Source organism: Crocodylus siamensis, chromosome 1 (assembly GCF_052110815.1).
Source record: "Crocodylus siamensis isolate JL-2025a chromosome 1, ASM5211081v1, whole genome shotgun sequence".
Taxonomy (NCBI): domain Eukaryota; kingdom Metazoa; phylum Chordata; order Crocodylia; family Crocodylidae; genus Crocodylus; species Crocodylus siamensis.
The window spans coordinates 340,968,064-340,990,120 of record NC_143395.1 but is presented as its reverse complement, the minus strand read 5'-3'; the positions used below and the strand labels follow the sequence as shown (position 1 = coordinate 340,990,120).

Below are 22,057 nucleotides of genomic sequence, written 5' to 3'. Positions count from 1 at the left end.
AAAAACCTCTTCCCCGAGAAGTGCTAGTACTTGCAAATCTCATGAAATATGTTGCCAGGTAAACTGTAAGGAGTTTCTGTTTATCTAGCAACACAGTTAGCAGTAGTCTATGTATTGTTTCTGAATGCTATTTTTATTTCCTTCACGTGATGACTACCACTATATTTTTTAAGAAAACTTTGTTTTTTTCACTAACTAGGGAAAAAAGCGATATTCATATACAGTTGGTTCATATCTTAAGTTAATGACATTTTTGTGGCTTGATTTTCTCTCCCATCCCCACTCCACTCCACACTCAGGAGTGGTATTTTGGGGTGTTGCTGCAACAGCCATTCATTGCATCTGCATGTTTTGCAGGGCACAAAAATGCCTTTCCATCTGGTTTGTTATGTCTTTTTATTGTAGCATTTGGACATTTAATTTTATAATGGAGGACAAGGAAATGAGTTACCAGGTGGCAGCTTCCTGCAAGAATTGAATTGTATGGATACGCTATTTGGCTTTCTGTTCCAATTGAGATTCTCTTAGTATGTCTGCTTCCACCACGTTGAAATGCCTACAGTTGCAGCCCTTGCTATGTACCCACCTCTGACACACTCCTTAATAGTGTAAAGGTAAAAGAATTTACAAAGATGTTGGCAGCGTCAGTGTTGCTTCTGCATCTCCAGAATTACTGTACCCTGGTGACCACACTTTTTTTTTTTTTTTTCCCTAGAGCAAAAACAGTGGCACGGATGTGAGAAAATTCAAACATAGCACAAGAATGTGGATGTGCCCAAATATGCATCTCCTCAGTTCCTGCTTAATGATCAGCAAAGCCTGGAATATTTTAGTTCCTGTTAGAACTGGCCCATGCAGAACAGCCTGTGAAAAAACAAGCTGTTCACAGAAGATGCAGTAAACTTTTTCAAGGATGCAGGACAGGGAGAAGACCAATTTTTTTCTTTCCAAAAAAAAAGTAGACTAATGCCTTCCAATAGTCAAGAGATGCTAAAATGAATTGATTTCTGACAGTGACAGTACTAATAGGTGTGAACAGTTCTGTTTACTTCAAGCACTAGGTAAGAATACAGAGGGTTAGTTTTACTTGTCGTGCATTATGAACTCTCAAACTGAAAAGCCTGGGTATACAAAAATGAAAAGATGACTGAAAGCTTTTCCAGCACCTTCCATGTTTCAGGGACAAGCCAAGAGTTATTTACTTATCCTGTTACTCATAAGGCTTCAGGGGAGTTTCAGCTTCATGTGGATTACTGTCATTCTGATTATATGTAGTAGGTTACTTTGGCATCATAGTTTAGCCACATTTAGTTTGTAAAATCTGTTTTCTAGAGACTGTAAGGAGCGGAAAAGATTTTTTTTTTTTTTTTAAAGTGCAACTGGAATGTCAATAATTGGTAGTAAATTTAGGCCTAGTCTGAACTGGAAAATTACTTGGAATTAGGTATCCTACACAAGCTGTATGTGGATGGTTATTCTGTCCTAAATGCCTTTTAATTTAGCTTAAGCTATTTTGTGCAGGCCAAAAGGCATTATATTGACCTATAATATTGTTAGGGTGGAATTAATGTCCACATGGGGAATCTGTGGAATTGTTATTTTCTTTTAAAATATGCACTCTCTTATTTCAGACGTTACCTTAAGCACATGCACCCTAGTTCACGGTTCGCTAATTTAAATGGAAAACTTTCTAAATCTCACCACCCTTTACCTGTATAACCAGGATATACCACATCTTGTATATTCTAGTTAACTTTTATAGTATGATAGCTTATCCTATGACAGCATAATTTTTTTCCAATGTGTTCAAGAAAATGAAATATTCCCCTGTAAAAAGACAAGAAGAGTTAAGTATTAATATTCCCCTTTGAATTATTGTCACAAAACATATTGCTGTTGTGTTAATGAATATTTTGTGCATGGTTTTAAAAATATAGATATCCAAGACGCAAAATTGCTGGAAATCTCATACTATTAAACAAGTTTCATGTTTTATCTTTGGAAGAATATTAACAAACTCTCCAAAATCATGTTCAAGTTGATGGAGAAAGCTAATCCTCAGAATAATCTGAGTCTACTTTTTGCCCTAAATACAAGGGAATCTTCACCTGACAAAAGCCTCCTTACTGAATTATTATTATTATTATTATTATTATTAGTTTGTTTTTTTGTTTTTAATGTAGGGTATACTAAAGGAAGGGCACTCTTTTGGCCTCTGGCCTAGGAATGGAGGGGAGAGATTGTAGTTCCCCCCAACATCTTTTATTTTTGTTACAATTAATGGGAGCAAACTTCAGGGCTAGGGATGGAAATTAAACACAAACCAGTGTAAGTGATCAGAAACTGGTTCAAATCTGTAACACAATGGAAGTTTGCTGCACATATAAACCACTTTCAAATTGGCTGAAACCAGTTTAAGGTAAACCTGGATGGATGTAGTGTCAGACTTAACTGAATTAGGTCAAATAGGTTTATTGAACTTCTATCCCAGATCCCCTCCAGAGTCAAGTTAACTCACTGTCCCCCAGCATCCTAGGTTGCTTGACACCTCCCCCGCAAACTTCCCCAAGATTCCCACTCCAGTCAAACGGGGAGGTGTGCCCCCTGTCTTCTGGTCTGGGCCACTGCAAGCATATGGTTGTATTTCCTGAGTGAATGTCTGTTCACTTGGTTGCATCAGTTCAATCTACACAATATAACCTGTGAAGATTGAATCGATTCAGCCTCAGGCTTTTTGACTGTCTGTATTTAGCCTAGGTGTCTCTTACTACACCACCCTAAAGTATGTAATTAGTGGTGTAATTACTGAAAACAATCCAAACAGAGCTGTGATGAACACCTAGACCTAGTATCTAGTGTTATCCTTTTATGAATTTCTGACTCAGCCTTCTTTTAAGTATAAACAATGTGCAACTGGTACAGGCTGCTCTTGCAATATACAGTGTCAAATCTGTCCTAAACTAAATCTTGTATTCTGAGCTGTATGAAAAGTATAATAATGGATGTATGAAAAAAAACGTAAGTTTAAACATGGTTGAATGCTTGCGAAGGTACAAATCTGTAAGGAGACTGCCTCATTTAGAATGTGCAGATGGGATGGCGTATGCCTCCCAAAGGTACTTACTTCAAATATTATAAATAACTTGTTAGGAAATAACTTTTTAATTAGCTAGCAAATGAAGTGTTTCTGCATAAGCTACTGATGGTATTTGTAGATTTCAGAACTGCTTTCATTTCAACCCCCGCTTTTACTCCTGCAGTTTTCCAGTACTATGGGAGTATGAATTCTCCATGCTTGGTTTCTGCCTTTAAGATGAAATGCACAGGATATTTGCTCAAATCTTGTTCATTTGCTTTTTGTATTTTAATAGCTGGGATCACTTTCAGAGGAATAAATAAAAGGGCCATAATGTTAAACTTCCCTCAATGCATGGGTATGCTGCATCTAACAAGTAATACTTAGCCAGCTAACTTTTGAGGAAGGAGACAGATATTATGCTGAGGAACATTAACAGAAACCAAAATGGTAAATTTGCAGAGGATGGTTTAGTTAACTTATTGGCAGTGTTCCTGCAACTTCATGCATGTGGACAGATTACTATGCCTGTACTGAAAACTACTTGACTATACAAAGGTCCACGTGTGGGTGTGACTCTAATCTTCCAAAAACAAAGTTGTAAAGTTAGGATCTTGGAACCTAACTGCAGTACAACCTCAGTTACTTAAGAAATGGTGGGAGTGGGGAAATATGCTGAATATTAGGGCTGTGCAAAACAGCACCATTCTGATTCAATTTCCATTTTGACGATTTGATGGAACAATGTTTTGTTTTGCATTTCACTTCATTTCAAAATCATTGTTCCATTTCATTTTGTCAAAACTGTTTTGTTGTTTCAACACTGTTTAGGTGTTATAGGTTATTATATGGAAACATAAAATGCAGCAGGCAGGCAAATCAGGGGCTTGTCCGCACCCCCGGGGAGGGCTGCGGGGCCTGTGCCAGAGTCTTTCAGGGGCTGTGGGCCCCAATCTGCCTGCCAGATGCACACCCTGCACTCAGCGCAGGGAAGATGGGTGCTGCCGCTGGCCCCAGCAGACGGCACTCGGCTCCTGTCATCTGGCAGGCAGATCGGGGGCACACCATCAGAAGAACTCTGGCACAGCCCCCGCAGCCCTCCCAGGGGTGCTGGCGAGCCCCTGATCTGCCTGCCAGATGACAGGAGGCGGGTGCTGCCGGCTAGGACCAGCTGAAGCCAGTAAACCTGGCTTTGAAACTTGAAACATTTTGAAACTTTCAAAAAGTTTTGAGTTCCCTGTTGTTAAATGGCATTTGGAAATGGGAAGCAACACAAACTGAAGTCTCATTCAGCTGAGATTTCCAAGCTTGGTAGGGAGAGCATAGTATCATGCCCCCCTAGTTCCTTGCTTCCTGAGTGGTGTTATTGTTGAGATGAACCTGTGATATACCCTTTTTAAACGGGGGGTTGGCAACATTTAGGGAGCAGCAGGCCAACATAATCCAGCTTGGGTAAGGGTGGGCCTGCCCTTCTGACTTAAGTGCCACCACTACTTCTTCTTGCCACAGTCAAAGCCCCTCCCTCCTCCTACCCCCTTACTGAAACTGCAGAAACCGCATCTTCTCAGGCCAAATTGAATTGCTCTGTGGACTGGATCCATCCCAAGGACTGTAAGTTGTCAACTCGTGTTCAGGCAAACCAGTCCTTGGGGATGGATGGTTTCTTTAAGAAATTCTGTAAGCTTGCAAAAGACATTTTTAATTCAGAAAGCCTGCTGCTTCTCTCTGTCTGTCTTTCTCTCTTCAAGTTGGTTTGTTTAATTTTTTTCCCCTTGCTTGCCATTGCCATTAAACGTCACTGAAAAGGCAGGGTGAAGACTAAAGAAAAAAGAACCCAATGTGTATATCAAAGGCTTGTCGTCTTTTTTTTTTTTTTCTTGGTCTAAGGAGACAGGAAAAAAATGAAAACCATCCAGTCCTTTAACTAGACTGCTTTCCTTTCATGCATCGTATGCTTTTTAGAATTAAGAGACATTCCGCAACTTGTATTCCTACTAATGGTAAAAGGCTGTTTCATCGCAACTAAATAACAGGATCTTAGTTTGTGAACTCCAGAAAAGTGATTACATAAGAAGACCATGTGCTTCCCACTCAGTGTGATTAAACTCTGAAGAAAGGAAATGCATTTAATGTAAATGAGTTGTAGCACCCTTGCCTCCCCCTAGAGGATGGTGAGGAGAAATTGGTCAAGTAAAGAGGCATAAGTGTAAACTCGGTGTCCAAACTCTTAAAGTGCAAGTTATAATCAGTGCATATTCCCTTGTATATAAAAGCTACAAGGAAAATTTGAAACCATCATCTGATAGAAAACCAAACAAAAAGCTGGCACATAAGCCCACTCTGCCTCCCTTGTGACAGACGCAGGCACAATTGCTCTGTTTAGCCTAGTTTGCTTCCTCAATCTTGTGTCTCATTCTCTGGCTGCTGCTTTTTTTTGTTATGGTTTCTTGTTTTTTTCCCCCTCTGTTTCTGCCATTTATCATGCCAATCTTCTTTCTCTCTCTGAACTGGTACTACTTCTCTTCTGAGTTCTCTCATTCTCCACTTTTTTGTGCTCTTTCCCTTGGTCTCCACAGCATCTCCAGTTTTATTTCCATGCTACTCATGTTAACACCTTCCACTTAGAGGGCTTTTTCTCCACATTTGAGGTGTGGATTTCATGCATTTCCTTTTAACAGTGATGATTTTTAAGCCAGGGGTGGGCAAAATGCAGCCCATAGGACCCCTAAAAATTTTTAAAAATTGATATTTATCTGCACCTGGCTGCCTATCATGTGGCCCTCGGCAGCTTGCCAAAACCCGTAAGTGGCCCTCTGCCGAAAATAATTGCCCACCCCTGTATTAAGCAGTTTTTTTAACTCTTGCCATAATGACTATTGGAAGCAGCACTAACATTTAGCTATGAAAGGCTCAGCAGCAGACAGAAAAGGTGTGTGGCTAGCAGATCCCCACGATGGCTTAGGGAGAGGTGCATCTGTCAGGGTATGGCACCATCTGTCATTCTTGGGATTTGTAGCATTAAAGTGCCTGCTTGTGTGTGTCCAAAGCCTGGTTTATGCTTCCAGCGGCAGGTTGGGTGTCTCAGAGATGTTTTTAGGTGTGGCTTGCTTTGATATTTCAGGCAAGATAAAATATTGGCTTGTAGTATTTCTATACAAGCCAGCCTTTGTGGTGTGGTTAATCTTTATAGCTTTTGTGAGGATGAAGTCCTGTTTGGAGTTGCTTAAATGCTTTGTTGTTTCCTTTCACTTTTTTTTTATGTAAATGTTGAACAGTAACTGCTCTCAAAAATATACTAGAATTTTGTGGCTAATGCTTCAGTCTTAAGTTCTTTCTCTATGAAGGCACCCAATATCAGTGATGACCTGAGGAAATTTGAGGACTAAAAGGGCTCTCCTAAGTAGCTGAGTTCAGTCCCCTGCTATTTACAGGCACTTGGCTGGTATTATCCCTTTCATAAACTGGTCAGGCTCTTTCTTAAAACTAGTTAGCCGCTTTCCTTTTCCTCCCACTATTTCCTATGAGAGGGCTGTTCAAGAGCTTCACTGCTCAGGTGATTAGAATCCATATTTTCATTTCCAGTCTAAGCTTATTCATGGCCTTATTTATAATCATTTTGGTTTTGTGCCAACATTGTCCTTTAGTTTTTAATAGCCATTTTTCCTCTCTGGAGTTTACTATGTGTGTATTTATAGACTTCGCTCATTAGTCCCTTGTTCAGCCTTCATTTGGATAGGTTAAATAAGGTGAGCTCTTTTAAGTCCTGTCTACACAGCCTCTGTAGTGTGTCCATTCCTTCCCCACTTGCCTATGGAACTGAGGCAATGTACAGATTTTTAGAGTAGCCCTAGATCATGCATTCATAAGCACACCCATAACAGAGAGCCTAAGAGTGGTTCGTTATTTTATTTTTACAATTTGACACAAATGGGTGGGTTGTTATTGCCAGAGGCAGTTCTGGGCATAGCACAGAGGTGGTGTAAACAGGCCATTAGTTTCCTCCTGGACAGGCTTTTTGTTCCTCTGTCCTGATAGCTGTTTTCTGCACCATTTTAAAGACAAGGCCTTGTCAAGCTTACTTGTACTTTTTTGGCTAAAGTACCTTTTGGCTAAGATCAAGGGAGACGGCGGGAGGGGATCTGAACCCCAAGGCCGCTGGTCCCGGAGAGTCGCCTAGGATGCCTTCCTGGAGTTGGAGAATATCCAAAGCCCCAGACTGATGGGCTTGGGAGGGAGGATACTTGGCTGATGGTAGAGTCTCACAGACTTGGTGATTGAGCTCTGTTCAGTCAAATTTTGCAACTTGACTATTGGGCTTTGCCCACTTTATTTGGAACTGATTTGGCTTTCAAAAAAGATAGCAATAATAATAATTTAAAAAAAAACAAACTTGTACAGTGACACTGATACTTCCCTATATCTATATCACAAACTCCTGCAAGACCGTTTCAGGCTGGACATAAGGAAGAATTTCTTTACTGTCCGAGCCCCCGAGGTCTGGAACAGTCTGCCAGCGGAGGTGGTTCAAGCACCTACATTGAACACCTTCAAGAGTAAATTGGATGCTTATCTTGCTGGCATCCTATGACCCCAGCTGACTTCCTGCCCTTTGGGCAGGGGGCTGGACTCGATGATCTCCCGAGGTCCCTTCCAGCCCTGATGTCTATGAAATCTTCTGGGAATGCCTTATACATCATAGGGTATCTCTCTCTGTCTCTGTTTTCTTTTCCTTCTTTGTAGCTACAATGTATTATTGGTGACTTCCAACATCACTTCCCAAGTTATAGTCAAGTAATGCACATCGAGTACTATGAGATTAGTGATGCTTACTGTTAAAATTGCAGCCTGTTTTTATGATGATGAGCTGTATGTTGGCTGTTAGTATTCAAGGAACTGATTATGGAATTATTGCAGGTATCTCTCTGACAGCAGTGGCTTGTTCATTAGCTGTAAAAATGCATAGAATACTGGGAATTATTCTAAAAGGAGTTGAAAACAAAACAATGGTATTATGGCTCTTCAGAAACCAATCGTACTCCCACACCTTAACTACTGCTTGCAGTTTTGGTCTGCCCGCCTCTAAAGGATATAGGTAGAAATGGTACAGAAAAGGGCAACAAGGATTATCAGGAGCATGGAGAGTTTACGAATGAGGAGAGACTACATGGGAAAAGGCTTTTCCAGCTCAGTCCCCTAAACTGAAGGGAATGTCAGAGGCTTATAAAATAATGAAAAGCATGGAGAAAGTAAAAAGGGATTTATCTACTAGGGTGGATAAAAATCAACTATTTTTTAAATTTAAAAAAGTTGTTGTTGTTGTGTTTTGTTTTGTTTTTTTTTTACTTAAATCAGATTTTTTTTTATTTAATTGTATTTTTTTATTTCTGTTAAGATGCTTTTTTTTTTTAAAAACAAAACCTATATAAAGATGGTTTTAATTTAAGATACGTTAAAGCTCAAAGTTATCATCGTGGAATAGGGATTCTAACTTCTAATTACATACTATTCAAGACACTATATTCATGTAACCTTTTTAGAAAAGTTTTATAAATAGGTCACGATAGGGCACAGACTATATTAGGGACTTAATCTTATGGGGTTTATAGAGGTTCCTCTGTAAATTAATAAAGATTAAAGAAAACTACTGTACCCAATGGGACTCAGTGCTCAGTCTAGAAGATCCCATTAAGCATCTCTGTGATGCTTAGTTTCTGTTCTCAAACTAGTTAGTGTCCCCAGAGACATCCTTGTTAATAGCAGTATATAGAGATGAGAGAGGACAGACCTGATACCTACCCATCAGCCCTATTGTCTCTCTCTAAGTTTGTCTACGCAGAGTTAAGCCCTTACCTCTCTCTAAAAGTGCAAAGTTTCAAGAAAAACAAATAGAGGATTATTGGGGGTGGAGTAGATCTGGGCAAGGAGGAGGAGTCTGGAGATAAATGCAAGGAGGGATGGGCAGTAAAAACAAAAGAAACATTTTGAGCAGAATGTTGTTGACATTGCAAAATCCTTCCACAACAGCCACTTTGCAGCAGCTGTTCTGAAAAAGGAGGGAGAATCAAATGAACTATGTTCAGTGAAACTCAATAGTCGACTGTTTTGAGCAATTTATATTGAGAACTGGCCTAATCTGATGACAATTTGTGAACAAAATCATGACAAAATAGATGGAATTGCGATAGCCAAGGTTCTCAACATTGGCCTAAAGAGAAATATAGAACATATCCTGGAGCCTATTTCCATAGCCTTGAACAAAGGTTATATCAAAAAACTAGAAAGCATTATTTGTAGAAAACAATGATTCAACTGAGGCTTCCTGACCAGTAATTTAAATCAAGTCCACCCTGTTATTTACCAGTGAACTAAAGGATATACAATGAAACATGGGGGCAAGGGCAAGACAGGCACTCCCCAGCTGGGGCGAAGCAGGGTATGGAATGGAGCCATGGACAGCTCATTTAGAGGGGGTGAGGTGGGGCAGCTCCTGCTGCTGCATGCAGCCTGGGAAAGGTATGGGGGGGTCATGTGCCCCCCTGGATCTGTGTGTGGGGCAAAGGCGGGTTGCCACTGTGGGTTCTGGTCCAGGGGCTGCACCAGCCTTTTTCCAGTAGGGGAGTCTGGGCTGAGGCTCAGGCAGGGCAGGGCAGGGCAGGGCAGGTGGCAGCGGTGCTGGGAGGGGGTGCTACAGGGTGGGCTACAGCCATCCTAAAATTTGCCTGACCTGAATGCAGCCCTGGCCCAGCCCCAGCTCCCCTACCAGGAAGAGACTGGCCCTGAGCCTGCAGCAGGCAGCCTGCCCTTGCCCTGCTCACAGATCTAAGGGCCATATGCTCCCTATGCTGCCCCAGGAAGTGCAGGCAGCAGCGGGAGCTGCCCTCCCTCCCCGTGCTCCCTGGACGAGCCACCTGTAGCTCAATCCCATGCCCCACCTCATCCTAGCTGTGCAGCATCTGCTCCTGCCCCAGCCCCACTTCCTCACCATGGGGGCCTCAATCTGTTTCTTGCCCCCCCCCCCCCCAAACTCCCTCCAGACTTAATGGCCAGACAGTGCTCTCCAAGCTGCTGGGATGCATTCCTGGCTGTGTGTATGCTGTGGCTACACACATGCATGTGGCATTTATCGGTGATGCTATTGGCAGCATCAGCCAAAAAAAGCTGATTTGCTGATGATGCCAATTCTTCTTTTATTGGTTCCTATATTATATGGACTAATAAAGGTCTACCAATACACTTTTTTTTAAATGCAGCTTGCAATCATCTTGTGGGATTCATTGCTATAGGACAGGGGTTGTCAGCTGAGCGTACTTTGAAAGGCCCCAGGGGGTACACAGCAGCGGTACGGAGAAGCCACTGGCACTTCTGGTTTTGCTTGTTGACCAGCCACCAGGGGACTCCCTGCTTCTTGACTGGCCGACAGGGATACACCAACTAAAAAAGGTTGAAAACCCCAGCTATAGGCTGTTGTAGAGGCTGATAATTTAATCAGGCCTCCTTTGCTGGGTAGTCAACATGAAAGGGCTGCAGCTCCTCAGTTAGGATCTTCATAGACCTGTGAATTCTGCAAGCTACAGGAGGAGAGAGGCAGGGGCTAGATCCGTCTGGATGCACATATACTATCTGTTTTCTGCCTTTGTAAAACACAGGATACTGAGTTAGATGGACTGGTGGTCTGCCCCAGTATGGCCCTTTCCCCTTAAATGTAATATTAACCCCCAGCTTTAATGAAGTATTGTTTCATTCTGAAAAATGACTTGGTAAAAGTAGCATTATTTCCATATTTCCTTATTTAATTTGATGTCTCTGACATTTAAATGTTTACTTTTAAAGGTAAGAATGTTCTTTTCTGTTTTGTTCTGCAAAACTTCAAGTGGAATCTAAGTATTCTAACAATGGCTTCTATACCTGTTCAAAATGTTGCACTCAGCTTAGTTACGCTTTTTGATGTTTAAGGGAGAACAGAACTGTACTTCCTTTCTTAAATCTGAATTTGCCCTGAAGTAAAAAGTAGCATAAACTTTTTTCTTTTTTTTCTTTTTTTTTTTTTTTTTTTAAAGCCAGAAAGCTGTGCACATGCCATATAGAATATTCTCCAAGAGCCGATATGTAAAACTTATTTTTACTTGGACAGCTTTCTCACCATAACTATTTGAAGTGATAGTGTATATAATAAAGTACATTGCTTTATTTCGATTCTTGGCATTTTTGTATTACAACCTTATTTGCTGGCTTTCTTGTATATAGGAACACTGATCAAATCCACATATTACTTGCCCTGATCAAAAAGGGCTTTATTCTGTCTAAAGCATTGTTTGTTCTATATATTTTTTTAAAAGGGCACTGTCAACTATGCAGTTGGTTTTGGTCACTCTCTTACTTTTCTTTAATGATACCACAACGTTTCAAATAAATTAGCTTTTAAGTGACTTTTTTTTTTGGTCAGTTACAAATGGCTACTTAGGATATGGGAATTTAACATTGGTCTTCCACTTCCCAGATGAGTGAGCTGACCATCAGGCTCTTTTCCCTTGAGATGAAAGTGTTCCTGCTCTCTTTCTCTTCCTTCCCACTATCTTCAGTCTTACCCTTCATCTCTTACACTTTTCCTTAATTTTCCTATCACCAAGATCTAATTTTAAAGTTTTCTCTGTCCTCCTTCCTTCTCTATCCCTTTGCTTAGTGACCCAGCAATTTCTGGCTCTTTTGGTTTTGATACCTCCAGCCTACCAAGGGGTACAAGCTTTTTTCAGGTCTTGATTATAGAAAGTTAGAGTTGGAAGGGACCTCAGGAGGTCATCTAGTCCAACCTCCTGCTCAAAGCAGGCCCAGCCCCAACTGCATCATCCCAGCCTTTGATTAGCCAGGTCTTAAAAACCTCTAAGGATGGAGATTCTATACCCTCCCTGGGTAACCTGTTCTAATGGTTTTCTACCCCCCTTGTGAAAGAGTCTTTTTTTCCCCTAATGTCCAACTTAAACTTCTCTTGCTGATTGCTCCTTGTTCTGTTATCTGCCACTACTGAGAAATTATCTCCAAGCAAAAGAGCCCAGTCCCACAGAAACAGATGCCCTAGCCTGTAGCTGACAGCATACTGTCCTTACTTGTCACCTTAAAGCCCAGGTAACTGCTCATTTATTTTTGACTGCCCAGAGCCTGTTGGTATTTTTTTTTCACCTTTTTGATAGACTCCACAGGTATTTAAATAACCCCTAGCTTACAATCTTCTGCTCCTGCTCCTGTCGTCTTGTGCGGCTCCCCAAACAAAACCTCTGCAGTTTCTCTCCTTCCAGCTGTAGTACCTTTCAGGGCACTACATCTGGACTCTAATCTTTGGTCTCTCCCATCCCTTAAACATTTTCTAAACTGTTTGTTTTAGTAGTTTGCTTGACAATTCAGCCAGACCAAAGCAGTTTGTAAAATCCCTGAAGGCAAGGCAGCCACTCAGGCTTTTGATTTCTTTTAAAGTAGATAAGTCTGTAGTCCTGAATAAGCTGACAGTGTAGGTTAAGGGCCAGATTTGCCTGGATTTTTCTGTGATTGCACTGGGCAGAGGCAGAAAGCATGGGAGTCTTTTCGCACCATGCATCCTCACAAAAGGGCAGCTATAATTTGGCTGCTTGTACAGACAACATCACAATCTGTTCAAAAGAGGGTGTGTGGGTTGACATGCGATTATGGTTCTGTGTTTTCTCCAGTATTTCTCAAACTGTCCCTACCACCCCCCTACCCCCACTCCCTGCTGCCACCTCACTACATTGGAGGAACTGCCTACACGTGGAGACATTTTACTCCTGGTTTCCATGGGTGAAATCCCTTCCTGGGCCCTTGTACCCTTCCTGGAGTGAGAGTCAAGCTTTGTGAAGTATGGTACAAGAAAGCTCTCAGTTGGTATGTTAAATATCTGTATATGAACATTCTCCACAAATAAAGTAAATATGTTAAGAAATACAGGAATATTGTAAATACACTAAGACACAATAAAGATCTACAGAACTACGGTTCAGTTCTTCTACTGGAGGCAACTGACACTTTGTTGTGGCTTTTTAAATATAATTTAAATGGCTGAACTGGTTTTGTGTCCAAGGACAGCTAAAAGAAAGAGGACTTCAAGGTACTACCAAATTGTCAAAATGGCTGTTTTACACACTGGAAACTCTGACATAGTACTTTAACTCCAGAAGCTTTGAATGACATGGCTTATGAATTCATATCTTATGAATTAAGTAACCTTATGTTCCTTCGTCTCTTGTGACTTTGTCATGTTGAAAGGTGACAAGAGGGCACATTCTTTTGATGATAATAGCATTCCTTACTAACAAGAAAGGAATTTCTTGAAAACTGCCTATTGTTTATGAAATGGAGACCACAAGTTGTGTAATCTTTTCCTGCTGTTGTATATTTGTATATTGCCTGTGATAGTTACCTGGTCTGTAGCAGGTGCAGAGAGTACTCTACCACACCCATATTTTGCCGTTTACACTGCGGGGGGGAAATAAACTTAACCAAAGAAGCAGCAAATTTTTATACAGTTTGATTACTTCTGTGCCTTTCTCTCAAGAGCTTGCTCAGCAAGCAAACCCAGATTCCAGGTGCAGTATTCCACAATCATTCTGTAATCTGTAATCATAGAAACAGAATGTTCCTCCTCTTATTCCTCCATTGCCAACAGTTTCTGGGTGGGTGAATGTCAGTAGCTGAAGTTATTTTTAAAGGCAGGAGGTGAGGCTTGTCGTGCAAAGCTGGAAAGAGGGCGTTTGTTTGCAGAACAGAGCTGACATCAAAGTATAGATTGCTGCTTACTGGCTGGCCACTGCTTTATACCAGGTAATCTTTAACGTGAGTGTCAGTCACAAGATCAAAAAACCAGGGTCTGTATATATATGAAATCATACTAAAATTTATGATCTGGAAGACTTAATTTCAATAAGTTGGACTTTGAAACTTAGCAATTCATGCTAGTCATCTTGCAGTCCGTATTCACTGCTGTTTAACTAAGCAATCACTTTTTACTTCTCTTCACAGGATAATATAAATGTTTTTTTGAAAGCTTGTGAAAATATTGGATTGAAAGAAGCTCAGCTTTTTCATCCTGGGGATCTTCAGGATTTATCCAATCGAGTTACAGTCAAGTAAGTTTTGGGGTTTTTTTGTGTTGTTTTTTTTTCTCCCCCATTTAATATTCTTAATGTGAGCTAATATGTTTGAGTCTTTAATGTTTGGCTCAGAGTTTTGCTTAGAGCTGTTCCCAGTGGCTTTGAAACAGTGTGGCTGTGAAGGGTGTTAGCCTTGCCGAAGTTGTTAGGTTAGAACTTTGTGCAAAGTCTCCTAAAGAACCTGGCTTGGCCATTGTAATTTAATCATTAGTGTTTAAACCTACCCTTAGTAGCTGGCTTGCTAATTGATATTTACAATGTTTTGTAGTGGTGTTCTCCTTACAGGTTAAATTTAAATAAGGGGCAAATGAATGTTATGGGGTAGTAATAAGCATTAGGCTCTTTCTCTTAATCTCAAATTACTTTAAAAACATAGATATTAAATATTGTCCTGAGTCAGTGTTCAGCAAAATAATTTTAATTGATTCCTATAGTTGTTGGACTAATGCTTCTCCCTGTCTTACTGTGAGTTTTGCTTGCTACATCTGTGAGAGCAGGTTAAAGACCTAACAAGCTGCCAAGAACTTGGCAGTTTACAGGTGTTACGAAGGAGCAAATCTTTCCTTAGGATCTTCATCTTTCTTGTAGTACTAGGTGTTTTTCCTGTCTCGGAGCATAAGTTTGTGAGCTTAATTCATTGCCCAATAGCAATAAGGGAAAAAAAGGCAATGGGCAGGGATGGAAATCCACTAACTTAAATGTAGTATTTAATGCATCTTGGTGGATATAAATACTTATATAAACAGGAATGGATTTTAGTTGGTGGAAACACTTTTGTAAAAATGAGAAAAATATCGCAATATAAAATCTATCCAACTCTTTCATTTGGGAGGATTCCCTTGTAAATAGCTTGGGCAGGAATATTTTGGTACCTTTTTTGTTTATGGCAAAATGAAATGTAATTCAAGATTCATGTGTCATGCTTATGGTGAAAATGTGTTTCTAAAATATATGATGTTTAACTTAATATAATGTAATTGGCAGTGACTAAAATGTTTAGGCTTTTTTTTTTTTTTTTTTTTAAAGAAAAGAAGGTTAGCATTTTTCTGGTTTTCATCTTTGGTGTAGAAGCAGCTAAGCCGCTGGTCTTTAGCGAAATAACTAGTTCCAAACTAAAACCATAGGGAGGTCAGGTAGCTGAACTGCTGTGTAAGGTAGGTTGCCCAACTTGTCTCAGTGCTGACAACAAACAGGTGTGCTTGGGTGGTACAGTGAATTCATCCATTAGATGAATCAAGAGTGAAACCCTAGCTGGCTTGAAGGCCTTCTTCCAAAATCACTAGTGCCACTAGTGGCTCCTAGAACAAGAGAGCTAAAATCTAGATCTATGGTATGGTATGGTATCGAACCCCACCACTTGCAGGGTCCCTTTTACTTCTAAAATGAAAAATACGTTTCATGAAAAAGTGATCAGCAGTTATGAACTTATACCAGCAAAAATATATAGAACGATGGAGTTGGAATGGTAATAGCTGTATACCATACGTTCACATTCTTTCAATACTGATGTGATTTATATATAATGCTCAGAGTTTTTAAAATTGCTCTTTGAGGCTGACCAAGTTGTAAAATAGTAAATTGAATATTTTGGCACGGTTAAGACATTAGAGATGGGGAGGGAGAGATTTCAGGGCAAATGTCTTACTATATTCTGCAGAGAGCTTCCACAGGAAGTCATGAGTTTGTCAGATTAATGCTGTGTGCTCATTGAGCAACATTACCTAGTTTGTCTTCCTTAAGCATCTTTTAAAAATTTAGATATAGTTCATAAGTATATCTAAAATTTAGATATCGTTTAGACATATGTAGACAAAATTATTTAAAGATGCATCCAATATTGGTTCAACATGATGCATCAGAACCTGGATGTTGATTCAAATAGCACCTGATGTTTTAAAGGAGGATACATTTTTCTTTTGAATATAACTTGTGCACTATTCCCTAATCTTCTTTTTTTAAATTTTATAAAGGATTTTTTTTGTGTATTGTAAGAAGGGAAAAAATGTCAAGGTATCCTCACATTTTTGAGCAAATTTTTGTTTTCTCTATATTCACCTAAGGCTTATTTTCCATATTTAAATAAGCCTTGACAGGTTTTACAGAATAGAATTAGCGTTTGCCTGAGGTAGCATGGATGTAAACATATGGGTGGAATAGCTATGTGTTGTTACTGCATTATTGTTAGTTTGTCTGAACGATCTAAAATAGAATAAATCACTTTTTTCAGTTGCATTAGGGTACAAGTGCTCTTATATGGATGGTACTTAATGCATGGGTGGATTACAAATATACACGTTACAAATGTTCTAATCCTCAAAGGGAATTTACAAAACAGCTTTAGTAGATGAGCCTGCAAACGTCATTTCATAAATCTACATTTCAAAAATAATAGACTCAATACAGATACTGAATTTATGACGCATTACAACCTGCCTGACATTTGATTCACCAGGTACCTGCCAGACCTGACCTCTTATATATTCCTTTTCCCCCACCTTTTTCTTTTTTCCTCTCCTGTACTTTTCTGACCTTTTGTCTTCCTAATTCCAGCTATCTCCTTTTTAAGAGAGAGCATCTTTTCTACCTTGAATCACCACCACTGTAGTGTCTCCTCTACTCACCTTTGGCTTTCCCCCCACCTTTTTTCCCCCCTCCCTTCCCTGCTTTACCTCTTTGTTTTTCTAACTTCTACCCATTTACATTCTTAGTGACATCCTGCCACACTTTTAGCTTCTCTCATTCGGTGGAGTCTCAGAACAGCAGAGACTCCCTATGCCTGAAGAAGGGTGATTGCACCCACAAACTTGCTAAGAACTTTTTTTTCCAACTACTCAGTTGGTCTAATAAAAGATAGCACATCTACTCAAGGAACCTTGCCTTACAAATGTACATAGAGGCAAGAAGTTTTGGCAATATGCACTGCCTTTGAAAGCTTGTTTAAGTCTTTGCCAACCATGCAGTTGATCCAATAAAAGATATCACTCACAAAAACATCCTTGCTTCTCACACCTCCTGGACCATCACAGCTATATCACTCTGATGCTACCACAAAAATACATAGATGAGTTCTCAGTTTATATCACATCTAGGGAAAAGGAATAGTATTCAAAGGAAAAAAGAACTTTTCAAGAGGGATTTACCCAATATTCACTTCCATTGTAACTCATTTCAGATCCTTAAGGGACAATGAATGTCTCCTTTGTGATGAAACCAGTTTTTTTGGAGGATGGGCTTAAGACAGCATAAATATAGGAAGTTCTGTTTTGCTGGAAGCTATTCCAAGGTATAGCAATTGTCTGTTTGCTTGCACATCTTCAGTAACGAGGTTTCAAATACCACTCTGATTTCAAAAGTTTCTGTCTTGATTTTAGAAAGTCCTGAGATTACAGTATTTTGACAATATATTCAAAATCAAATTCAGATATGATCATTGAAGAATTGTTGTGTCTTTTTCCCTGTCCCCTTTGGTAAGTTTTCAGCATAGCGAGCTTGAAAATTATTTTTCTCCAACATCTACAGGAAGTGGGTGTCTGCTCATATAGTTGAGATCAGTGGCGGGTGTAATGTGAAACTTTCTATAACTATTATTTATATCATAGAGGACAACTAAATGGAACTCTTGATTTTTCTGGTGCTTTTCTGATTCCACGTGGCTTGATGGTATACCTATTTGTGGAAAAAAAGCTTGCTGAAAATTTTGTTAAAAATGGATGGTTGAAGGGATAGTGCTGGTTTAAATATACCAGTTACTGGCACTGATGTGCAAAACTGAAAAATCTTTTCATACCTTGGCAGATAAATGACTAAAAGAGCAGTAATGTTATGTGGAAAATATACTGGCGTAGATGATTTTCTGCCAGTGAAAATGGGAACAGGGATTAGTGTCTGAGATCTATGGTTAGTTCAGACTTTCTGTAAATCTCTAGAAGTTACTGGCTGCTTGGTGTGTATAGTATAGCAATGTGTTGTGTTTATGATAACTGATCCAGATGGTACTGTCCCTCATATACCATGAATACATTTGTGCCTTCAGTTTTTGTAACTTATTGGCATACATTTTTTTTACTGTAACCTTTTCTTGTATCTTGAATGGAATGAGATTTATTTCTAAACTGAGCAGCTTTATTTAAAAAAAATTGGAATAGCAGGGGATTACATTGCTAATTTATTTGATTTTTAAATATATCAGAGTCTCAGGGTAATATGAGCTCAGTGACTGAGTTGCCAGCACACTTAGCAGGAAGTCGTCAACATATTTAAATGTTAAGTTCTTTTAAAACACACCCTGTTTTTCACAGCAAAAGAAGTGTTATGGGAGGAGGGCAAAGACTGCAAGAGAATTAAGATACTATTAAAAGTTCAATCGTCCTTACTCGTACTCAAAATTCTAATGTTCTACGTTCCCAATTATTAGTGATACATGTGGAAAGAGAGACTACCCATTTTAAGTGACCTAATTTTTTCTATCAGAGCGCTGATGCAGAAGGCTGGTTCAGTAGTACTGTACAACTACTTCAAGAAGTGAAGACCTCATGTTCAAAATAGGAAAATGAATAATTCCAATCCTAGGTCATATCTGAAAACAATAAAAATGTACCAAGTCAAGAAATTCAGAGGACTTGCTGTTTAAAAAAAATCAAATGATTGGACTCTGTAAAGGCTCTTAAGCCCCAGTATCTTCTGCTGAAGTCATGATGTTAAATATTCTACTCTGTCTTCTGTAAAGGCTGGACTGAATGTGATTTAATTATTTCTGTACTTAGTTAAAATAACTGATACGGTCATATCTTAAAGCAGATGTTGTCACACATAATCGGAGATGGGCAGGTTGAATAGCAATAGTTAACCAAGCTTCATTCTATGTAATGGTGACATCCTTTAAGTTACAAGACACTTTTGGTGCTATATGCCTTTATACAGTTATTTGGGACTTAAATCATTTCAGTGCTGTATAGGATGTGACCATCCTATTTCAGTATTTCTTCTTGTATATCCTGTGCACTAAAAGAGGTGGAGACATTGTAGAGATATTGTAGAGCAGTGGTTCGCAAACTTCTTTTTTGCGCACCACTTGAGAATTGCCTAGGGTCTTGGCAGATCACATAATAATTTTTTTTTTTTTGTTGTTTTACAAATCAATGCACATAACTCATTTTAATATCAGTAGTCTTACCTTACAAGTACTGATATTCTCAATTGTTCTGCAACTTTTCTGCAGAACACAGTTTAAGAACCTCTGTTGTAGAGTATTGTTTAAGATTAGCTGAAGTAGGCTTATAAATGTATTAATGCGGTGGATTAAAGTGTGGGGACAACTTCCATTCTGGCATGTCCTTGCTGTATATTGGGTTACTGAAGTTATTTTAAAAATTATTATTTGTAGGTTTAAAAAACAATGAAAAAGCTTTGAACCCAGCAGTTTCAGATCTAGGGCACAGAGCTCTAAATCGAGCAAAATGAGTAATCAATAACAGTATTAGGCTGTCATCTTCATTGTGGAGCCTTGGGATCTGAGGTCTTGGGAGCTGAATTTTCTAGGAAAATTTCCATGTTTGACTTGGAAATATTTATGAAACTTGATAGCTTTTTTTAATTGCATATTAAAGTTGCTCAAGGGATAGGAAAATTAAATTTAAAGCTGAGAAGATAAAATAGCTATTTGGTTTTGTGGTCATAAGCACATTATAAATTTGCACAGGTCTGTAACTTCAGCTTGCTTGTTTGTTTCCTTGTATTTTTGCTATTCTTCACCTTTGTAACATTGAGCACATTTGACATTCTAAAATTACACTGTAAAGATAGGTCTGCCCGTTTGAACAAAGTCAGATCAAATAACCTGTCGGATCGATCTGTTCACCGGGGCACCCCTTGGAATGACGAGGAACAATGGCCATAAGCTACTAGAGAGAGGGCTTAGGCTGGACATTAGGAGAAAGTTCTTCACTGTCAGGGTTGCCAGAATCTGGAATGGGCTCTCAAAGGAGGTGGTGCTCGCCCCATCCTTGCGGGTCTTCAAGAGGAGACTGGACAGGCACTGGCTGGGATCACATGACCCCAGGTTTGGTGACTCTTTTCTTGCCTATCAAGGACAGGGAGTTGGACTAGATGGCCCACTGAAGTCCCTTCCGACTCTATGAAACTGAAATCTGAAAAAACAGGTTAATAAAAAATAAATAAATGTAATTTACCTTCCCACAAAATCCCCATGGGAGTCTAACACCATAGCTATCTACAGAAAAAGATGGGTCTGGACCATTCTGAAGTTCTTTTAAACTCAAACTGAATGGTCCAAGGCAGGAGGGTACATGTAGATTGAAATACCTTCTTGCATGAGTAGCTGGGAGGGACCTTATAGATCATCAGGTCCAGCCCAGCTGCACTTGGGCAGGAAAGACTGCTGGGGTCAGATGACCCCAGCAACATGGGCATCAAGACACTTTTTTTGAAGATCACCATGGTGGGTGACTCTACCACCTCTGAAGGGAACCTATTCCAAATCCTCAATACCCAACTTGTAAAGAAGTTTTTTCTTATGTCTAGTCTGAAGTGATCTTCAATCAATTTGTGCCCATTATTTCTATTCCTCCCCTGGGGGCCTTGGTGAATAGTTGCTCCCCCATGCCCTGATTTACTCCCATGATATGCTTATAGGCTGCCACCAGGTCCCCTCTGAGTCTTCTCTTCTCTAGGCTGAATAGTCCCAAGTCCCTCAGCCTCACCTGGTATGACCTGGTCTCTAGGCCTCTAGAGACTAGGTCTCTAGTCATTTCTGTGTGCTGCACTTGTGAAAGTATGTCAGAGAGATGAGCTGGCTTGTATACTTGTTTATTTAGATTTATATCCTGACCTCTCCAAAAGGATCAGAATGGCTTAAAATAAGCAGACCGTAACCACCAATAAGATCCCGCAAACAACACCTCTAAACTTGAGACCTCCGATCCTTCCCCTCCTACTGTTTCCCAACAGCAATCTCCATAGCTAAGTACAGACAGTCAAAAAGCCAGAGCCTAAGTTGATTCCATCTTTGCAGGTTAATCTAATCTGCATCGATTGAACCAATAAGCGAGTGAATAGACATTTACTTTTGGTTCTGGAAATGCAGTCACATGCCTGGAGTGGCCCAGGTCAGAAGCCAGGGGGAGATGAAGCATGCCTTCCTGCTCAGCTGGAGCAGACAGCTTGGGCTAGCCTACCCACACTGCAAAGCGTCCTGGAATCAGCTTAGCCCTTCTCCCTCTCCAGCCCCTGCTACGAGTGAGCTGGGCTGTGAGGGAGGTGGAACTTCCAGTGAGCTGATGCTAACTCTGCTCATTTGATTGCTGCAGGGGCAAAAGCTGCCACTGCCGGGGCTTTCCTTCCCTTTGTCCTGTACAAAAAGGGGATAGGCGGTCCAGTGGGCCCATTCCCTGATCCCCTCCCCATTCCATTGGGCTAATGGGTGCTGGCTGGGAGAAGAGGCTTTAGTGCCTTAGCTGGGAGAGGGCCTAGCCCTGCTCCACCGGAGCAGACAGCATAGCCAGATCTGTAAAGCATTCTGGGATGCTGGGGGAATGTGATTTAACTTGAATCGGGAAGGGATCGGGGACAGAAAATCAATAAACCAGTTTGGCCCAAGTCAGTTAAACTGATACTGCATCAGTTTATCTTAAACTAATTTCAGCCATTTTGAAAGCCGTGTATGTGCCCTGAACTTTTGTTTAAACCTATTTTAGATCACTTTAACCAGTTTGTGTAACTTCTGTCTCTAGCCTATAAGACTGGGGAAATGCAGAGAAATATTGGATGGCTTGCCAAAAATAGAAGTAGCAGAGGTAGGTAAAATCCTGAT

The 22,057-nt window shown here is 40.1% G+C and overlaps 1 protein-coding gene across 6 annotated transcripts in view; it reads left to right on the top strand.

The window, feature by feature from the left end:
* Positions 1-22,057, top strand: part of LMO7 (LIM domain 7) — a 197,447-nt gene that overhangs the window by 90,246 nt on the left and 85,144 nt on the right. For 4 of the 6 annotated variants that reach the window (XM_090024179.1, XM_090024170.1, XM_090024144.1 and 1 more), the window contains exon 4: positions 14,099-14,205. In XM_090024179.1, the coding sequence (XP_089880305.1) occupies positions 14,099-14,205 (107 nt within the window). Of the gene's footprint in view, positions 1-13,873; positions 13,913-14,098; positions 14,206-22,057 lie in introns of those variants that run through there. The other 2 variants (XM_090024153.1, XM_090024161.1) reach the window with 2 other exon arrangements.